The 17,670-nt window shown below is 39.6% G+C and overlaps 1 protein-coding gene across 2 annotated transcripts; it reads left to right on the top strand.

The window, feature by feature from the left end:
* The first annotated feature begins 137 nt into the window (after nucleotides 1–137).
* On the top strand, nucleotides 138–12,183 carry rprd2a (regulation of nuclear pre-mRNA domain containing 2a). 2 transcript variants are annotated; one of them, XM_078267618.1, is made up of 10 exons: nucleotides 138–608; nucleotides 4,344–4,473; nucleotides 4,988–5,139; nucleotides 5,445–5,497; nucleotides 5,673–5,799; nucleotides 5,935–6,110; nucleotides 6,748–7,090; nucleotides 8,269–8,475; nucleotides 9,197–9,379; nucleotides 9,490–12,183. In XM_078267618.1, exons 1-10 carry the CDS (start codon nucleotides 434–436, stop codon nucleotides 11,178–11,180), a joined length of 3,237 nt encoding a protein of 1,078 aa, XP_078123744.1. In that variant the 5' UTR covers nucleotides 138–433; the 3' UTR covers nucleotides 11,181–12,183. The 2 variants fall into 2 exon arrangements, with proteins under 2 accessions (XP_078123744.1, XP_078123743.1); XM_078267617.1 differs by having other exon boundaries at nucleotides 9,197–9,385.
* Nucleotides 12,184–17,670: the final 5,487 nt, after the last annotated feature.

Here is a 17,670-nt window from a genome sequence, read left to right as displayed (position 1 = left end):
CCTTTGACGTCGACACGTCTAGCGGATCCGATCTAGCATACACAATGCTGGTAGCAGGCAGCAGGTGGCTTATATATTAGCTTCCGTGGCACTAGGTGGCGCCATACTCATGTCTAGTTTGCGGAAGTGTCCTTCATCAATCACTCCACCAGCAACGAGTAAACAGACCTGCAGGATGTCGCAAGGCGCTAAGTTTAAGCCTTAAATGTTAGGTTATGTAAACTACTAGCTGTGATACAGTAGCTCACGGTGGATAATTCCTAGACGTAAAAAGTGATTGGAAACAGCATACCGAACATTAAAGCTTTTGTAACATTTCAGTGGCAGCTGAGAGGCTGCTGAATGCGATCATGGATGTGCTACGTTCAGCTAGCATGCTAAGCTAAGTGCTAGCCACGGCTATCTTCAGCTTGTTTTTGGAGCTCCACCGGACATGGCAGCTGGAGCAGGAGCCGCTTCTGGCGGCTCTCTAGAGTCTACTTTAGAGAAGAAGTTTCGAGGTGTTTCCAACACGATGGATTCAATTCAAGCACTGTCAACGTGGTGCATCGACAACAAGAAGTACCACAGCCTGATTGTGCGACACTGGATGAAGTGTTTGAGGAAATGTGAGTAGCTTTACCTGTTCAACTCACAGTTGTGCTTCACTTGTAACGTTAGAGGTGATCTCCGTCAGTGTCAAAGTAACTATATGAGATCATATTTGTTGCTGCTTACTATCCAACAGATTTCTCCTAGTTTGTAGTTAGTAAACTATGGAGTTTAAACACACATTGAGTGGTGCTGATAAAGTGACGTTGGTTTAATAGCAGCAGTCTTAATATAATAGAATATATTGCAGGAGTCAATGAAACATATAAGCATATAGTACAATATAGTACATTATGAAATAATGAGGGAAATGAGACATAGTATAAGGTGCAGTAATGTTATAGAATATAGTAGGCCTATAGTACAACAATATAACGGTATATAGAGTGTAATATAGTGCAACAATATAACATAGCTTATAATAGAATAGCAATATATATAATATATGATAGTAATATAATATGGTATCATATGTAATAGCACAATGGGGGTGTGTGTGTGTGTTATAGTCAGTAGTTTGCGCTGCTGTTGTACAGTCTGATAGCAGCAGGTATTCTCACCTGGGAGGGATGATTCGGTGGCTGACAATACTGTCAGTTGCTTTCAAGTGGGCTTATTGCTCGCTTGAAAACATATTTTTTCTATTGAAACTAGTGCTACTTCATTTGTTGACAATATAAGCGTATCTTAGCTAACGTTATTAAAGTCCATGTTAATATAAGGGGGTGTTGGATTTTGCCATTGTCAAGTGCTTTTCAAAACTGGAGTCCCCAGAAAAGCATCCCGGGGGTCCTACCTCCAGTGGCCCAAAAAATCACAGGTTCCCAGGAGTCAGGTTATTTGCAGTTATAAATACTGGCATTTTTCTATTACAGATCCATACAAATAATGCTATATCTGGGATGTGAAGTAGAACATTTGCTTTTTAATATTTTCAAAATGTATAGGAAGTAATTTGCCATATCACGGTATCTGTAAAGGTTCTCAGTCACACAGGTTATAGTATCCAAGGAAGGTTGAATTTAAGGGCAACCAGACTTCTAATCTTAAATACGTTTCGTCTCTCATCCGAGCTTTGTACCTTATTCACGCTTCTGTTTTGTTGGTTTGGCTTTATGTAACTTACATTATTGTTTCATGCGGCCCAAAATATGAGACAGTACTGCTTTGTTTGTGTGTTTTATATCACTGTACATTACATATCTTTGGTTGGTCAGACAAAACACGTTTAAGATGTCACTTTTGTCTGTGGGGAATTGTGATCGCCATTGTTCACAATTTCTATATTTTTACACTAAACAATTGAAAAACAATTGACAGATGAATCAAAAATGATATGTGATTTGCACCTTTAGAGAATACAATATAGGGCCTAACCACAAGAATCATTTGATAGAGTTCAGTCATCTTTTGGTGATGGCCTTCAGCTTTAACAATATTCCATGCTGCTTCTTGATTTCCTGTGAGCAATTTGATAGAAGGTTTATTTAGATGGATCACGAGGAAAAGAAGACTCATGGTTCCAGTAGTTATCTGTTTTTAAATGTAATGTTTGCAATATCAGTCAAAATACACTTAACGGACAATTTGATTTAGAAAGGTTTATTGCAGATGCCATTATTCTAACCTGAAGAGCTCCTTGTTTTTGAATAATGGAGATTTGTCTGGTTTCTGTCTGAGAAACAGCTGTTGGTTTTAAACAAAATGAAATAAATGGGTGATTGACCCACTGGCATTTATTGTGATTTATGCAAGTAACTCTCTTTTATATGTTGACTGAATTTAGTGTTTTTTAATGTGTTGCTGATTTGATGTCCCAAAACTATTTCTGTTTTTCACATCCACCGTGGCTGGAGAAGGAGATAAGGAACTTTATTATGGACTTCAATGCCAAGGCTGGCTGGTTTTACTCCAAACATTTTGTAAAAAGAGAGGTGGCCTTGCCTCATTATTTTCTGTCTTTCTCTCAGCTTGCTGTTTGTGTTTAAAGTGGTACGTTGTTGTAAATTGTGTTTCAGTTATCTCAAATGCAGTTTGACTGAAAATAAGTCTTTGCATTTGTTCTGCTGGATAGATCACACATGTAAGCAGTCAAATAGCAATGTAAAACATAAATGTAACTGTCAGGTTACCTATTTAATAACTTGAAAGTGTTGGTGTTTCGGTGAACATTTGAATACAAATGGCTGACAGTGTGAGTCCCTAAAGATTTTTTTTATGGTTACAATAGCTTTTTGTTTATCCTGTTTTGTAGTCAAGAAGTTGTAAGTGCTGAAGTTTGCGCATTGAGTAAGAAACTTGTCTTTTTTTCTATCACCTGGAGGATTTAAGCAAGTCAATTTAGTTTGCAGTGATTTGGCTTTTCGTGTAAATGTATGGCTGCGAGTTGAAACCAGTTGTTGATGTTTCACCCTTTAGTCACAGTTAATCTTTAAAAAAATCTTTGCACTGCGATAAAACATGTTTTCTTTTAAACATAATCTTTTTCTTATACATCTTTTGTTTTTCAAATGTCTAGATTGCAGTGCACAAATTGCCTAAATTAGATCTATTAATTTAGTTATTTATCAATGAATTATGTTCAGCACAGTTTCTAAAATGGTCAAGTAACCTAAGTTGGCACAGAATGCTTGGTCCGATTCTTAGTTTTGTTTATACATTGTTTGATGAGATAACTGCATTATGCAGTTGACAAGTTTGATAATTTCGGTGAATTAAATAAAAGGTTTTGTGGGAAAAGGTGTAGTCAGTAAAGTATAAATAAAAGTATGGATTTGGTGTCTGTAGCCGAACTTGGGTAACATGTTGGCACTGGTTTCAAAAAATGTGAAATTACACTCTCGGTCCCGTGTGTGAAAACTAAGTAGGCTGTTTTATTTTACTCCCGCTCTCGAAATCTTTTTGTTGTCATCATTAAAAACATATATGGCAACAACAAGGATTATGATGATGGTGTAATGCTGTGCTGCATTGTCTGACATTGGTCTAAAGTCATATAGCCATCACATGAAAATTGTACACAAGGTTCCATAGAAAAGGATTCTTGAACATACAAACAACACTTAACCCAAACTATGTACATATCACCATGTCCTTATAAAATAATAAATATATATAATAAATAAATAAAACATGATGGCATGTGGGTGTGTGCGTGTGGGTCTTCTTACATTGTACCAAAGGGACACATTAGACTGATAGATCGATTGAATGAATGAATGAATGAATGAATTAATATGGGTTTAAAAGAGAACCATTGAGGATATCCCAAGCCTCTACAGTGGATGCCTGTGCATTAGTCACATTTTTAATAATTCATGAACGGTTGTTTTCATATATGTATATAGCGTATCTGTCAGAGTGAATAATTAAATGGTATTGTCATTTATTAAGTAAAAACACCAAACATTTTAAATTTTCAGTTTAACAAACACTAAGATGTGTTTGCTTTTCTCATTTAATGTCATTACAAAATGAATATGTTTTCTTGTTTGGCTGCTGGTAATTCTGGTCATTTCTGGTCATAAGCAATGGATGCTTCTAATTTAGACACTTAATAGAGTAGATAATAAGTTGGATAATACAACTTATACAAATAATCAATGTATTGCAGCACTACTGATGTCGACAAATATTTAAAAACTGTTAGACATGAGCCTCTTTTTAGGTTATCTGGACTTTAGCTCCTCCCTCAGCAGACCTTCAGCCCATCCAGTCAAACTAACATTGTTGTCTCTATTTTCTTCTGACAGCTGATACTTCACACAGGCTCAACCTTTTTTACGTCGCCAACGATGTCATTCAGAACTGTAAAAGAAAAAATGCCATTGTTTACCGCACGGCGTTCGCCGAGATGCTCCCTGACGCCTTCTTGCTGGTCAAGTAAGTAGTTGGTAGAGATGTGGCTATCATGGAGGGCTCAGCTCTATCGAAGTCCGTTAATGTCAGACAGTCCTGATATAATGTACAGTATATTAAATGCAGTGATAATGGTTGTGTATGTTGCCCTATTCTTCCTCTCCTTCCTTTCCTGTCTTCTGCTTTTTTGTTTTGTTTTTTAAGATAATTTTTTGGGCTTTTCCGCCTTTAATTTTGACAGGACAGCTAGGTGAGAAGGGGGAGAGACATGCAGGAAATCATCATAGGTCGGATTCGAACCATGGACCTCTGCGTTGAGGCATAAACCTCTCAGCATATGTGCGCCTGCTCTACCCACTGAGCCAACCCGGCCGCCTGCTTTTGTTTCTTACTTTTCCTTTCTCCTCTGTCCTTGTTTTTTTGTTTCATTTATTGAAAGAAATCCCTCACACATAACACAAAAATGTCATTACAACAACGAAGCATAAATCCCTGCCCTCCCTTGTTCTTATTCTGTCATTTCTTCTCCTTTCTCCAGCAATGATGGCGACCCTAAGGTAATTAAATCGGTGGAGAGGATACTGTCCATCTGGGAGGACAGGGGTGTGTATTCAGGGGCGCTCATTACTGAGCTTAAGAGTACCTTAGTTAAAGAGGAGTCCCCTCCTGAGACACCCGTGGAGCAAAAAAGTAAGCGTCTTTGCTTTTTATTTTTCACTTTCTGTTGACATTTTTATTAATGCCTCATCTCAACACCCATCTTGAGACTTTGCATCCATTAGGGTTTTATTAGTCACAGTATGTTGTTCTACTATATATTTACTATTCATATGTAACCCTGTTTTTAATCATTTCTGACATTTTGATTTAATTTGTTTGTATTTGTTATCCAAATACTGAGTGTTGCACAGTTTTGTGAAGGTGATCATTATTTTGCTGTTTCATGTGATCTCTAATTTCTATTCGCTTCTTTTCTCTTTTTTAAAAATAAAAAGCTCCAGTCGAGTCTAAAGCAGACCTACAGTCCAAGGTTGTGGCTGAGTTTGTGGTAAGTAATGCATTGACGTTTTAAGCTTAACTAAACCCTAACTAAACTGCAACATTATTTTACAAATTAAGCTAATAAAAGTAGTTGTGCTTGTAGGGTTCCTCTTTTTTTCTCCCTTTATCCTAATATTCTGTTGTTCTGACGTTGTGGCTGACTGCACCCCCTGCTTATTTAGCCCCAGGCACTATTTGACGAACTGTCCAAGTACAAGAAATCTCTGGAGGAGTTGGACCTGAGAGAAAAACAGCTGGCAGCTATGAGGGTTGACATATGCAGTTCTGATGCCCTCAAGAGACTCAAAGGTGCCTGCTTTAGTCATCTTCTACTGTTGTACCACCTGTCCTACTGCAACACACAGATGGTTCTTGGTTTCAAGATCAGCGGTTCTTTTTCTCACATTGCATCAAAAATCATCCTTACATGCTTGATTCTTACAGATAAGGCCGGAGGAAAGAAATTCTCCAAGGACTTTGAGGAAGGAAGTGCGCAACTACAGGAGTTTGTCAAGTTCTTTGACAAACAAATCAAAACAGGGCCTCCTCTCATGGAGGCCCTCAGCAACGCAGATATCTTCTACGAGATGCAGTACAAGGAGGTCAAGATTGTTGCTAATGTGAGTGACAGTGTATTTGTTGTATTGGTTACAGCGTCACGTCCTCACAAACCTCGGGTCACACTTTTGCAACTATAAGTTTGCTTACAATGCTACATCCTTGTTATTTGTGAACATGTATTCAAGTAAAAATTATGCCAGCATTGTTTGTTAGCCCGACCTGGGGTTATTTTGTTCGGGCTCTTATTTTTTTTTAGTCGCTTTACTCGCCCATATCATGCAGAGAACCACCTTGGACCAGTGTAGTGAAAATGTTGTGTGTTGACCTGTGTATTCAAAATAATTCCTTCAGTTTTAATGGCAGTATGAGCATACATTTAATTTAAGATGAGATAGAAGACATGTTCATTCATAAAAGCTCAGTGTACAAGGAAAACGCAAAAACAGTACTATATGAAATCTGTACAGTAGAGTACAGTATATTAAACGTATTAACTGTGAAATGACAGGAAAGTCCACAGTGCATGAACCAGATGTGCTACCTCAACATGAAAACAAAAATGAAGTGATACTTTTGACTGATCATTTTCATGTGTGTGAGTTGAATTGTTAGCTGGCTATAAAAGCTGTTGATAGATTGTGTTCTGTTTTTATTTTACTTTTCATTTACTGACACTCCACGACCTCTCCTTCCCAGGCCTACCAGACGTTTGCCAACCGGGTGTCCCACCTAAAGCGTAAACTGGACACCCTGAAGGCCACCTTGCCAGACCTGGACGAGTCACCCATCCCCTCACCCTCTGCAGATGCACCGTCTCCAACGGGCTCAGAGTCCCCTTTCCGGGGTCTGGAATTGGCCCGCCCCGATCCAGATCTTGATGGCTGTGCTATGGATGAGGAGGCAGAGCCACCGGCCCCGAGCCCTCTGTCCTCGCCGGGAGGATCCCCCAAACACACAGAGACTCTCGGGGAGAATGATAACCGTGAAGTGGAAGACATGGAGCTCTCTGAGGAAGAAATGGACGGCAGTGGCATTATAGGTAAGGAGTGGGCTGATGATTAGGGACTGAACTTAATGACTGACTTCACTTATAAATAATGCTGAATATATAATGTATATATATAAATGCTGAATGTCTCTGGCAGCGTTATGCAGAAAATGTGATGAAATAATGAAATTGAGAAGAGTATTTCTTCCAGTTTGTGTTTCAGACCATTTTTCTGGAACACTTTTCCCCATCTTATTAAAATTACATACTACAGACAGCCATATATCTGCCATTTTACCACACTCAACTCTGATGTGTTGAATATTACCTTTTACCAGTATGTACATGTACTTAAATTTGTTTATTAGCCATTTGAAAAGATGATTTTTATGGTTCTTGGGTATGATTTTCAGTGCACTACTCATACTGTTAACATGATAGAGCTGAAACTGGATTTTACTATGTTCTGGCCCTGTGTGTTTCTGTGGCCCTACATTATTTTAACATCACAAATAATATCTTATAGCCAGTACAAGATTATTTGTCATTATAGTGTCAGCGTGTTAAGAAGTTTTTGTATTTTTGTTTGGGTTTTTTTAACTTTGGGTTACAATTTTGCTTTTCACAGAAAGCTAGACTATGTTTCAGTATTTTTGGCAGCATATTCCCCTCCATTAATTTATTTGCAGTGACTTCTCTGGCCCTTAAATTATCTGCACTTGTAGAAAAATGATGACGAAATGAATTGTGTTGAATAAAAGCAAATAACTACTGTATAGTTAATCTTGTCTCAAAATTTTAGGCCTTAAAAAGTCTTAAATTTGCAAAAGTATTGTGTTCTAGGTCTTAAATAATTTCAAACAGGTCTTACATTTTCCTACGTCCATGAAACGCTAACTGTAATGCTCATTGAAATGTTTATTTTTTATTCTGTGGTGTTGTAGTTCTTTCTTTCGCTAGTCCAAATAAAATTTGCTGTGTATGTACAGATCATTATTACTCTGTGTCGCTTTTATTCAATTTCAATAATTTACTTTGCAACTACTTTTGTGACTCGGCATTTCTTTGTACTTTTATGTCGTGATATAGGTCTTAAATTTCATTCATAAAGGTCTTAAAAAGGTCTTAAATTTGATGTGTTGAAACCTGCAAAAACCCTGTTCATTACATAGAGGGCATATCTGTTAACATCCATACTCTCTCTCTCACTGTTGTATATTTCACTTCAGTTGAGGAGCAGATTGAAAGCACCAGCCACCCAAAGGTGTCCACTGCAAAAACGGAGCCATCAGTGGCGACAGAGCAGCCTGTCACACAGGTCACACCCCTAGTAGCGACTCCTGTAGCGGCTCCTTCAGCAGCAGCAGTGGAAAGTGTTGACCTGGGTAAAATTAGCTCCATCCTCAACAGTTTGAATTCAGTCATGAAAAACACAGGTGAGTGCTAGTGGCTATTCAAAACGTCATAATAATCCAAAAGTTGAACAACATTACAAAGTGACAAGGGAAATATAACAATGCGAGGAAGTCCTGTGATAATGTTTAAGTCCCATTCACCCCATTTCCCCACTCACCACACAATCACACTTTCAACTGACTATAGAGAAGGCAGATGAACTCAAAAACATCATATAAAAGTAAATTGGCAGGTTGGTGATGTACTATAATATATTTTGTCCCCTAGAACTTGAAATTAAAGTTAAGAGTGCAGACAAATATGAGTGTATACCTACGCATACATACAAACACATATACACACACATCAAACGTCATAATAAAAATGTTTTAAACAGCAAAACAATAAAATTCAGAGTAGTTATTATGTCATATACAAGAAAAGAAAACTCTTAGCACTGCTGATTGAGTGGTGTCTCTTGACATCTGCTATGAAAGAACCAACTTTGCAAATGTAATGTGGTTCCCGTCGCACATTACATTTGCAACATAGAACTGAATAAGCCTGAATTCAAATTGACCTTACAAATGTCACATTTTTAAGTGCTATTTGTATGTTGATGTGGTTTAAGTCCCAAAATCCTCCTGTAATAGTTCTAATTTCTCTGAAATCTTCACGATTGTTCGTTTTAAAACACTTAACATCTCAATGATCAGTTATGGTGATTTACAGTTAAAGTGAGTGTCCCTCTCTGTCTCACAGGACCATTAGTGGAGAGTCCTCCTGCTTCTGCCCCTTCTGGCGCCTCATTGAAGACTACACCTGCTGCCTCTGTGGCCTCGCAGGACGCTAGTTCACTGGTGAACCTCCTCTCCAAGGTGGACATGAGTCCTGCAGACCTCCTCGGCGCTCTCTCCAAAGTCCAGGGCCAAGGCAGCCTTGAGGGTGAGAATAAGGAGTCCTTTTGTTTCTATCATGTACCAATTTTCTATCTTACATTAAAAGTGGCAAGGTTGCTTAAAATACATTTCTGGTTCCTCCATTTCTTCACTTAGGCATAACTTCTCTTCTGAGTAGCCCAGCTGCAAATGTCTCCTCAGACTCCTCCAGTACAGGCAAGATTCCTCCCTCATCCACATCTGCACCAGCAGTGCCCTCTCAGAGCCCGTCTCTCTCCTCTGATGCACCTGTGCCTTCTTCAGACATCTCCACTGTAAGGCAGAGCACAAGCTCCCAAGCACCCCCCCAAACTTCTATCCCAGCCTCTGCCCTGGTCCAGGCTCTCCACAGAGACATGGATTTGACAACGGAGCCAGAACCGTCCACGTCTTCTAACAGTTTAGAGTCTAAAATCCACAACTTCCTGCAGGGGAACCCTGCCTTCAATGCATTTGGCTTAGGCCTTTCTACCAACCTAGTTCCGGGAGGGGATAACCTCAGCCCAGTAACTGGGACAGACACCCAGGGTGGGACCCCAGTGTGGGATGAGGGCGGAGGCACTCCAACTCAAGATGAGATCATGGACAAGCCTGTGGTGGTCCCGTTGCTTTCCAACACAAATCAGCCATCGATTGCAGAAACGGTTAACACTGCTCCTATTGCATACCAGAACAGCAGTCAGCAGAACCGCAACAATCCCCAACAGCAAGCTTACATGCAGCCAGGTGTGGCTCAGAATGGGCAGGTCTACCAGATGTCAGAGCATGGGATTACTGCACCTGCTGCACAATACCAGCAGATTTCTGCACAAACAGGAGGGCCAGTGCCTGGAAAAAGAGCCACAGGCAGTTCATGTAGCACACACATTGAAAGCTTTCAGGGGGTGAGCGAAAGGGGTTGGTATGGTGACATTTACCCAGAGGGGAACGCTCAGCAACCACGAGGCTACAATGTGACAGCGTCTGGAGGCGCTGGAGAAAACAAGGCACCGGGACTTTATCCATACCAAACAGAGACATTTCAGGAACCTCAAGAGTTGGCCTCCCAGCAGGGTGCCACCACATCCCCTGGTTTCTTCAGAAGCACCCTCCCTCCTGTCCCAAAGCTCCCTCCCCCTCCTCCTGTCTTTGCCGCCCCTCCTTCCGCGACCAGCAGTATGATGATGCCGGCAGTGCAGCAGCCGGTGCCTGGCGCTGGCACAGGGGAGGTGATTGGGGCCAGAGTCGACAGTGTCATCAGTGGGATGGTGGTCCACGACCATCAACACAAATCCATGTTTCATCCTGATGATTCGCTGTTTGATCTTGACCGACCTCGCCCTCCTCCCCCTGAGGATTTTCACCCTCACCCAGACGGCCTGCTTTACCAGGATGAGCTTCGTCATCATGATGCCCTTTTCTTTCAAGACGACCCTTATCGCCACCCAGACGATCCATATTACAGGCCAGGCAGCCCTCCGCACCACTACCCCAGAGTTCAAGAGCGCCTCACTCCCCCTTTCTCACCCTCAGAGGACCCCTACTATGCCCATGACTACCAGCGGCACAGCCCCCCTCCTCCGCACTACACTCCAAGGAGACCACCACGACCACGTAATTTTGAAATCCGTCATCCTGGTCTACGGCCTCCACATCGGCCTCCCCACCCAGCACACCACCCACACCCCAGAGGACCTCCACGTGCACCATTTCCTCGGTTCCACGGCCCCGATCCAAGGTTAAGAGGCAAACGTCCAGGTCCAAGAGGAGGCGGAAATCCTGGGCCAATGTTCCCCCCGAAAAGACCATTTCCACCCCCACGGTACTGACTGGACATTTAGCTTTGAGATCTTTAAATCACTGTGGATGTCATGAAGGCAGGGGCAGGGCGTTTAAGACTGTTCAGTAACTTCTAGTCACTCAGTGTTGAGGTCCACATCTTGCCATAAGAAACCTGTGAAAATCTGGGTGGATAAAAGTGCAGATACTGAGGTGGGCATCAGGAGACAAGGTTATACTGAGGAAGAATTAACTCAGCAGCTACCAGGAGAAAAGTGCGAATGGCAGAAGAATACAGGATGTTGAGGAGAACAAGAGACAACACCAGGAGATGGGGAAAGAAATCGGAGGCTCTGAGAGGGCTGCTGAGCTGAAGAGTGAAGACAGAAGATTAAAGAAAATAAGAGGTGGATATATATATAATTCACTTTTTGTGTTATTTGCTCCAGTACGAAACATTGCATAACATATGTAATAGAGCGTCAGTTTGATAAAGGTCAGCGTGTGTGCATGCTCTCAAGTGTAAGTTAACTAGTCACAGAAATTGAATCTGACGATAGTTATTTTTGCTAAGAGAGTAACAAAAGAATCTAGTTGGTGCAATGGTTCTGCTGTTAATTAGTTTTTCGGTGAGCAGTTTTGACTGCTTCTCTTCATATCAGCAGTTTCCCAGTAGCCTTTGGTTAAACTTCAATTTAAATTAAATCACTTTGGATAGGAAAAACAGAGTGTATGTTATAGAATTTATGTTCCTTCTATAATACTCATTAGCATATTTAGGGAAGTTATTTTTCATTGTTCCAACTCCGAATGTGAAGCGAGGCTTTCTCCACCAGTGCGTAAGTTCCCTCCGGCGATAGTTTTACGTCTCGTTAAGTTCCTTGAAGGAGAGCGGCACATACGGCACTACTCAAATGGAGAGAGAGGTGTGAGAGTTATTTTTTTCTGCCTCCAACACCGACGCGGAAGAAGTGCATTTTTGGAGGAGATGAAGATACTCGTCTTCAGTTTCGTTTTACTTGTACTGACTAATAAAAATCTGAGTTTGAAAAACTGTGTTGTTTTTTTTCCTTTCCTTTGATCCTTGCACCACTGCCCTAAACTATTAGTCATCATATATACATACCATTTGAGTATGTAATGTAATTTAGTAGAATTATGGTTTGCTATTTGAGGGCAATATTTAATCACTATTTTGATACACACTATAATAAGTTTGTAAAAAAAATCATAGGGAAGTGTTTAATCCACCAAAGTGTCAGTTTCTTGTTCTGTCTAAAAGTTTGCTGTTACCATGCAACATTATTCCAGAGTTAAAAAAAAAATCACACAAAGAATAGAAATAGGCCTAAGTTGCATACATTCACTGTATTTAAATAGTAAATAGATGAATACAATGCATTATGGTTTCATGAAGATGCTGCATTTTGTGAAGAAAAAGTTCATTTCACAAGTCACATTAAAATCCTAAAAGAATATTGTCTTAAACTATAGCCACAAAGATTTTAAAAAAAATAACACCTAATGAAACTCCCACACTGAAGTTGCATACTTCAACCTGTGTGCTTGTTTAACGGTCATTTCATGAAACCGAACACGTTTTCATGGGCTTTCTCAGACCACGGTTAACGGAACTGACCCTAACAGTCTGTGTAGCATAAGCATAGAAGACAGACAAGTTTGTTTAGTTTGCTATTACTAGTACAATCTAACGTTCGTGCATGGTTTGCAGTTTGGCCTGGAAACAATAATGGATTTGTAGATTTGATAGAAGTTTGCTTCAGACTCATTCTATTATGTTGAACTTATTCTCCACTGATTGCATAGTTAACAGTGCTTATGTTAGTCTGTTCTTTTTTTTTTCTTTTTTTTTTTTTTAACATGTAGAGCTTTGTAAATGTATTGTTGACCTTTTCTTTCAAGCTGTTAAATGTCTACTAAAACTATTTATATGAAACTTTACTGCTTTTGCTAACGTTGAGCATTAAAGCTATCCATTTGAAATATTCACTTCACTGTTCTCTGTGCTGGTAGTTTGATGAGCACGTTTCCAGTAGGGTTCATTGTTTCCCTTTGGGAAAACAGATGTTTGTTACCCTCATAGCACAGAAAGCTGAAGGCTCTCTGACTCCTGAAATATCCCTGCTTCTTTAATAGAAGAGGAAAATGTAAGAAGCTCTCAATTTGAGGCCAAACTGACTCCACACAGAGCTTCAGTGTGAGTTTGCAAGACAAACTGATAATCACTAAGATTAATTAGGCAATTACAAAACAAATATTGAAGTACTGCTTGATTAATTAACTTGCAAAAAAAGATAAAATGTTTTTGGACTTGAACACCTTAGTATGTTGGATTATAAATCATATTTTTTTATTTTATGCTCTAAAAAGCAATATATTTTATGACCTGTATAAAAAAAGAAGAAGATTAATCTTAACTTGTAGCCTTAAACGAGATGCAGGGATTTATGTTTTACATTTACATTTCAGCTTCGATTGCTTTTACAAGGCTCTAACTATAGTTCGTTCGGGTGAGATTGGTCCTAATTAAGACGCGCTCTCTCATCGTTGCAGCCTTTGTTCAGGGAAATTAGGATCGATTTGAACTAAACACTCGTGCAACTTTGCAAAACCCGGTTTTGGATAAAATAATGAAAATAAAAGTGAAACAAAGCTATTTCAATGTGTTTCAGTGTTTTCGACGTTTTCATGCGTAATTAAGTAGGGCGAAACTCTTGTGCGGAATGTGTCATTACGAGGCAGGCCTCGGTGATCAGACAGATAATAAATGTTTCTGGTAATAAACAGTGCAGCAAGCTCAGGTGAGCCAACCGTCGCCAGATGTCAGTAGATCTTTCAAGGATCACTTTACTTGCCTTTTTTTGTGAAACGAGGAGCAGCCATAGCGCACACACACACAAACATTCTGGACGTTTTCATACTTCACACGGAGATTGTTGATGTCGTTTATTGCGCTAAAAGTGCGCCATGATACTTCATAGTTTTTGTTTATTAATTTGTCCTGAATTATAACTAATGTTTACTTTCTAAGACACATCTTATTTCCCTTGAATTTTAACCTATTTTCTGTTTGATCCCCTCCCTCCTCCTGTTGTCATCCTCAGGGATCCAGAGCTACGCTTTGATGTGTCTGATGTGATGGGAACCTTTCCCACTTGTTAACTGACGGAAGAAAAAGAGGGGGGTCGATGCTGTTGTGGCTCTCCTCTTTAAATCCTGCACAGCTCTCTGAGTAAGCCTCCAGTTCAATTCATCAGAAACTGAGTGCCACCAGCAGGAAATCAAAACAATCAATACTAAGGTGGTGAAATTGAAATGTTGAAATTGTTTCTTTCTATTCTGTTTATGTGTTTAGGAGGAGTCACAGGAGAGCAGGAAGGATGGACAGAGACGCAGGTGTGAGTAAGTACATTCAGGGTTAGATACTTTTTAAATATTATATTCTCTCACTCATACACCCCATTTCCTCACATTGCTTTCAACAAACCCAGGTATTCATACACCTCCAATATGTAAAAAGTCCATGAAATGCATGTTTTTGTGAAATAAAGAATTATTGAATAAAACAAGGTTGTGTTGTCTGTTTATTTACAGCTAGTCGCAGTATACAAAGTAGCCTAGTTAGGATTAGATGCACCTTAAGAAGTTGGAACAGTAAAATGCTACTTGCACAGTAATCCGTAAATTATAATAATCCAATAATATATTCTTTGTATGACACTATGAAATTGGAAATTATAAAGTACACCAAAAACATTTAAGTTTCCAGGTACAGTATATTTTGCAAAGTCATATAAAGCAAAATAACCGCGACCACTGGCATCACTTGTGTTTGCAGTTCGTCACCAGATGTCGTTGTTGGTTAAAAATGACATCCATTGTGATATGACACAAATAGGGTTTCGAAGCGCTGTTACATAGGCTATAACATTAATTTATATTTGGTTACATTTAGAAGAACTGCTGCCTGCACTGTAGGCTTACATTGGGGTTTAAGGGCTGAAAGGCAGATAGGATTTAGTGACTGATGGCAGATGGCAGTCTTAACATTAGAGACAAGCCGAGGAGATATTCTGCTGTTGGAAATAAAGGAATTAACTGTTCAGCCTGTGGTCAGAGGTTTGCTATGTTTTCTTAAATAAACATGTTGCTGAAGCCTAGCAGGACCAGATCGTGACTCCTTTGAAGTGTCACCGTGTGCGCAGGTCGGGTGTGTGCAGCCTCGTCATGTGGGCTCATTGTTTACATGCTGTCGAGATTTCACAGAGGGCGTGTGTGTGTCCCTTGTGAAATTACGGTCCCTGTATTTACGAACACACTTATTGAAATGTTTTTTTTTTTTTTTTCTTCTCTTCACTCAGATAGGGAATATTGTAGCCGTGATAATGTGTCACGAGTTGAGTAGACCTATTTCAGCACCATGGCCAGCTCCACGTCGAGAACAAAAGGCGGATTTGCATCGCTTGATGTCAGGGACCGTCTGCTTTTTACCCATCCAAATGAAAAACAAAAACTGTGAAAAATCCCTTTCGAAAAAAAACCCTCCATCCTTATTTACAGCCCCATCTTTTTCCTATATTTTGTCCCCTATACGATTTGATTGCCTAATGTCTAAGATTACATAACATACAGTATATTTTTGCTGTATGCCTTTATCCAAAGTGCCTTTCATCTTGATTTAAGATTGATTTAAGACAAGATAATATACAAACTAGTTGGCCTTTAATTGGTCCATGTGAGTTTGCATGTTCTCCCCTCTACCTGTGAGGTTGTCTTGATTTCCAGATTTGTAGATTAGGTGAATTGGTGACTTTAAATGGTTTTGTGACTATAGAAAGTATACATTATGTGGGTAGACAAATGACCTGTCCCTCATGTCCCTGCACAGGATAAGTCGGTATAGCTAAAGGATGGGTGGGTGTTCATTTATAGCCCTAATTTAGGACTGGCATGCCATGTATCACTGCCCTGGATGGCTAAGTGAAGCCTCCTTGTCTGGTATTAAAAGCTCACAAAGTGGGGTGCCTGGGTAGCTCACCTGGTTGAGTTTGCGAACCATCTACAAAGGCCGCGGGTTCAATTCCGACCTGTGGTCCTTTGCTGCATGTCGTTACCCCTCTCTCCCCCTTTCTTGTCTTCAGCTGTCCTAGATGCCCAAAAATAATCTCTAAAAAAAGCTCACAAAGATACTAATTGGACAAATGTAAAAAGAAATTATGAAGGAACTGGAGGAAAGGTGAACTTCTTAGCAACAGATTGTCGATATCAACTGTGTTTAGAGTTATAAGAACATGCATTGATAGATTCCATTAAACTCAGTCTCTTCACTCAATGAATCTTCTCTCTGGTGCGTTTGTGTTTTCACCATTCTTCTAATATTTAACATTACTAAAAGCATCAATTAATGTTACGATTAGCCATCCATGAATGTGCTACAAAGTGGGCATGCAACAGGGTAAGTGGGAAAACAAGATGAAATAAAGGTTATTATCCCTACAAGACCATTTGATTTTGATTGAGTAATTTTTTAGGAAAAAATGCCAAAATCACTGTCTCCAGCTTCTCAAATTTGAATATTTGGTAGTTTCTTCATCTTCTATACCAGTGGTTCCCGACCTGGGGTCCGGGGACCCCTCAGGGGGGCGGCAAAGATCACAGGTGGTGCGCAAGTCTGTATCTGGTTTGAGGTTGAGGTAGAAAAAAAAAATATTTGCACGTTAAACAAATTATGATAATACACTAGAATATATAATGTATACAAAAGTCTGTATAAAAACTATGTATTTTTGTTCTTGCTTAAAATTGTAGGCAGGCTACTTAGTAGGCCAAACCTCCGGGACCTCTTAACCTGTGGCCCTTGCTGTCATCAGGTCAGCTGCTAGCTGCTATCATCCTCGTTTTTCCTGCCGCCACAGCATCACTATTTTATGAATGAAACATGGTGGAGAAATGTAAAAGTGCTGATAACTCCTCTGTATCAAAAAAGAAAGTAAGGTTCTATCTCGAGAGTTACCTCAACTTCGGTTTCGGAGGGGGGGCTCAGCTTTTCTTAGACATAAGTAGGGGGGGTGCCAAGGAAAAAAGGTTGGGACCCACTGTTCTATACAATATATTCAGGTTTTAGCCCATTAGTCAAACAAAACAAACAATATGCATATATATATATATATATATATATATATATATATATATATATATATATATATATATACACACACACACATTAGCCTTTGGGAAATGTGATTGGCAATTGTATATGTTACACAATTAATCGATTAATCCAAATATGAACATAATTGGTTTGTTTTGGATAATGACATCAAAATACAGAGAAACAGTGCACAATCTCCAAATATATAGAAACAAAGTCAATAAGTATAAAGCGTTTTAATGACAAATAGGAAAAAAAGCTCAAACATACACACAAACATCCAGATGCCATTTTGCAACCATGACTGTGTTTAATGTGCTGTATTTTCATTACCTCCTCCTGCTGTCACAGGGCTGGTATTTTAGCGA

The sequence above is a fragment of the Sander vitreus genome, chromosome 14 (genome assembly GCF_031162955.1).
Source record: "Sander vitreus isolate 19-12246 chromosome 14, sanVit1, whole genome shotgun sequence".
Classification (NCBI taxonomy): domain Eukaryota; kingdom Metazoa; phylum Chordata; class Actinopteri; order Perciformes; family Percidae; genus Sander; species Sander vitreus.
The sequence above is the reverse complement of the archived record's forward strand: the minus strand, read 5'-3'. Positions and strand labels throughout refer to the sequence as shown.

Coding starts and splice junctions, on each gene's coding strand:
- rprd2a (XM_078267617.1), top strand. CDS start 434: ATGGCAGCTGGAGCAGGAGCCGCTTCTGGCGGCTCTCTAGAGTCTACT. Junction 5,498..5,672: donor AGGTTGTGGCTGAGTTTGTG/GTAAGTAATGCA, acceptor CTGCTTATTTAG/CCCCAGGCACTATTTGACGA. Junction 6,111..6,747: donor AGGTCAAGATTGTTGCTAAT/GTGAGTGACAGT, acceptor TCTCCTTCCCAG/GCCTACCAGACGTTTGCCAA.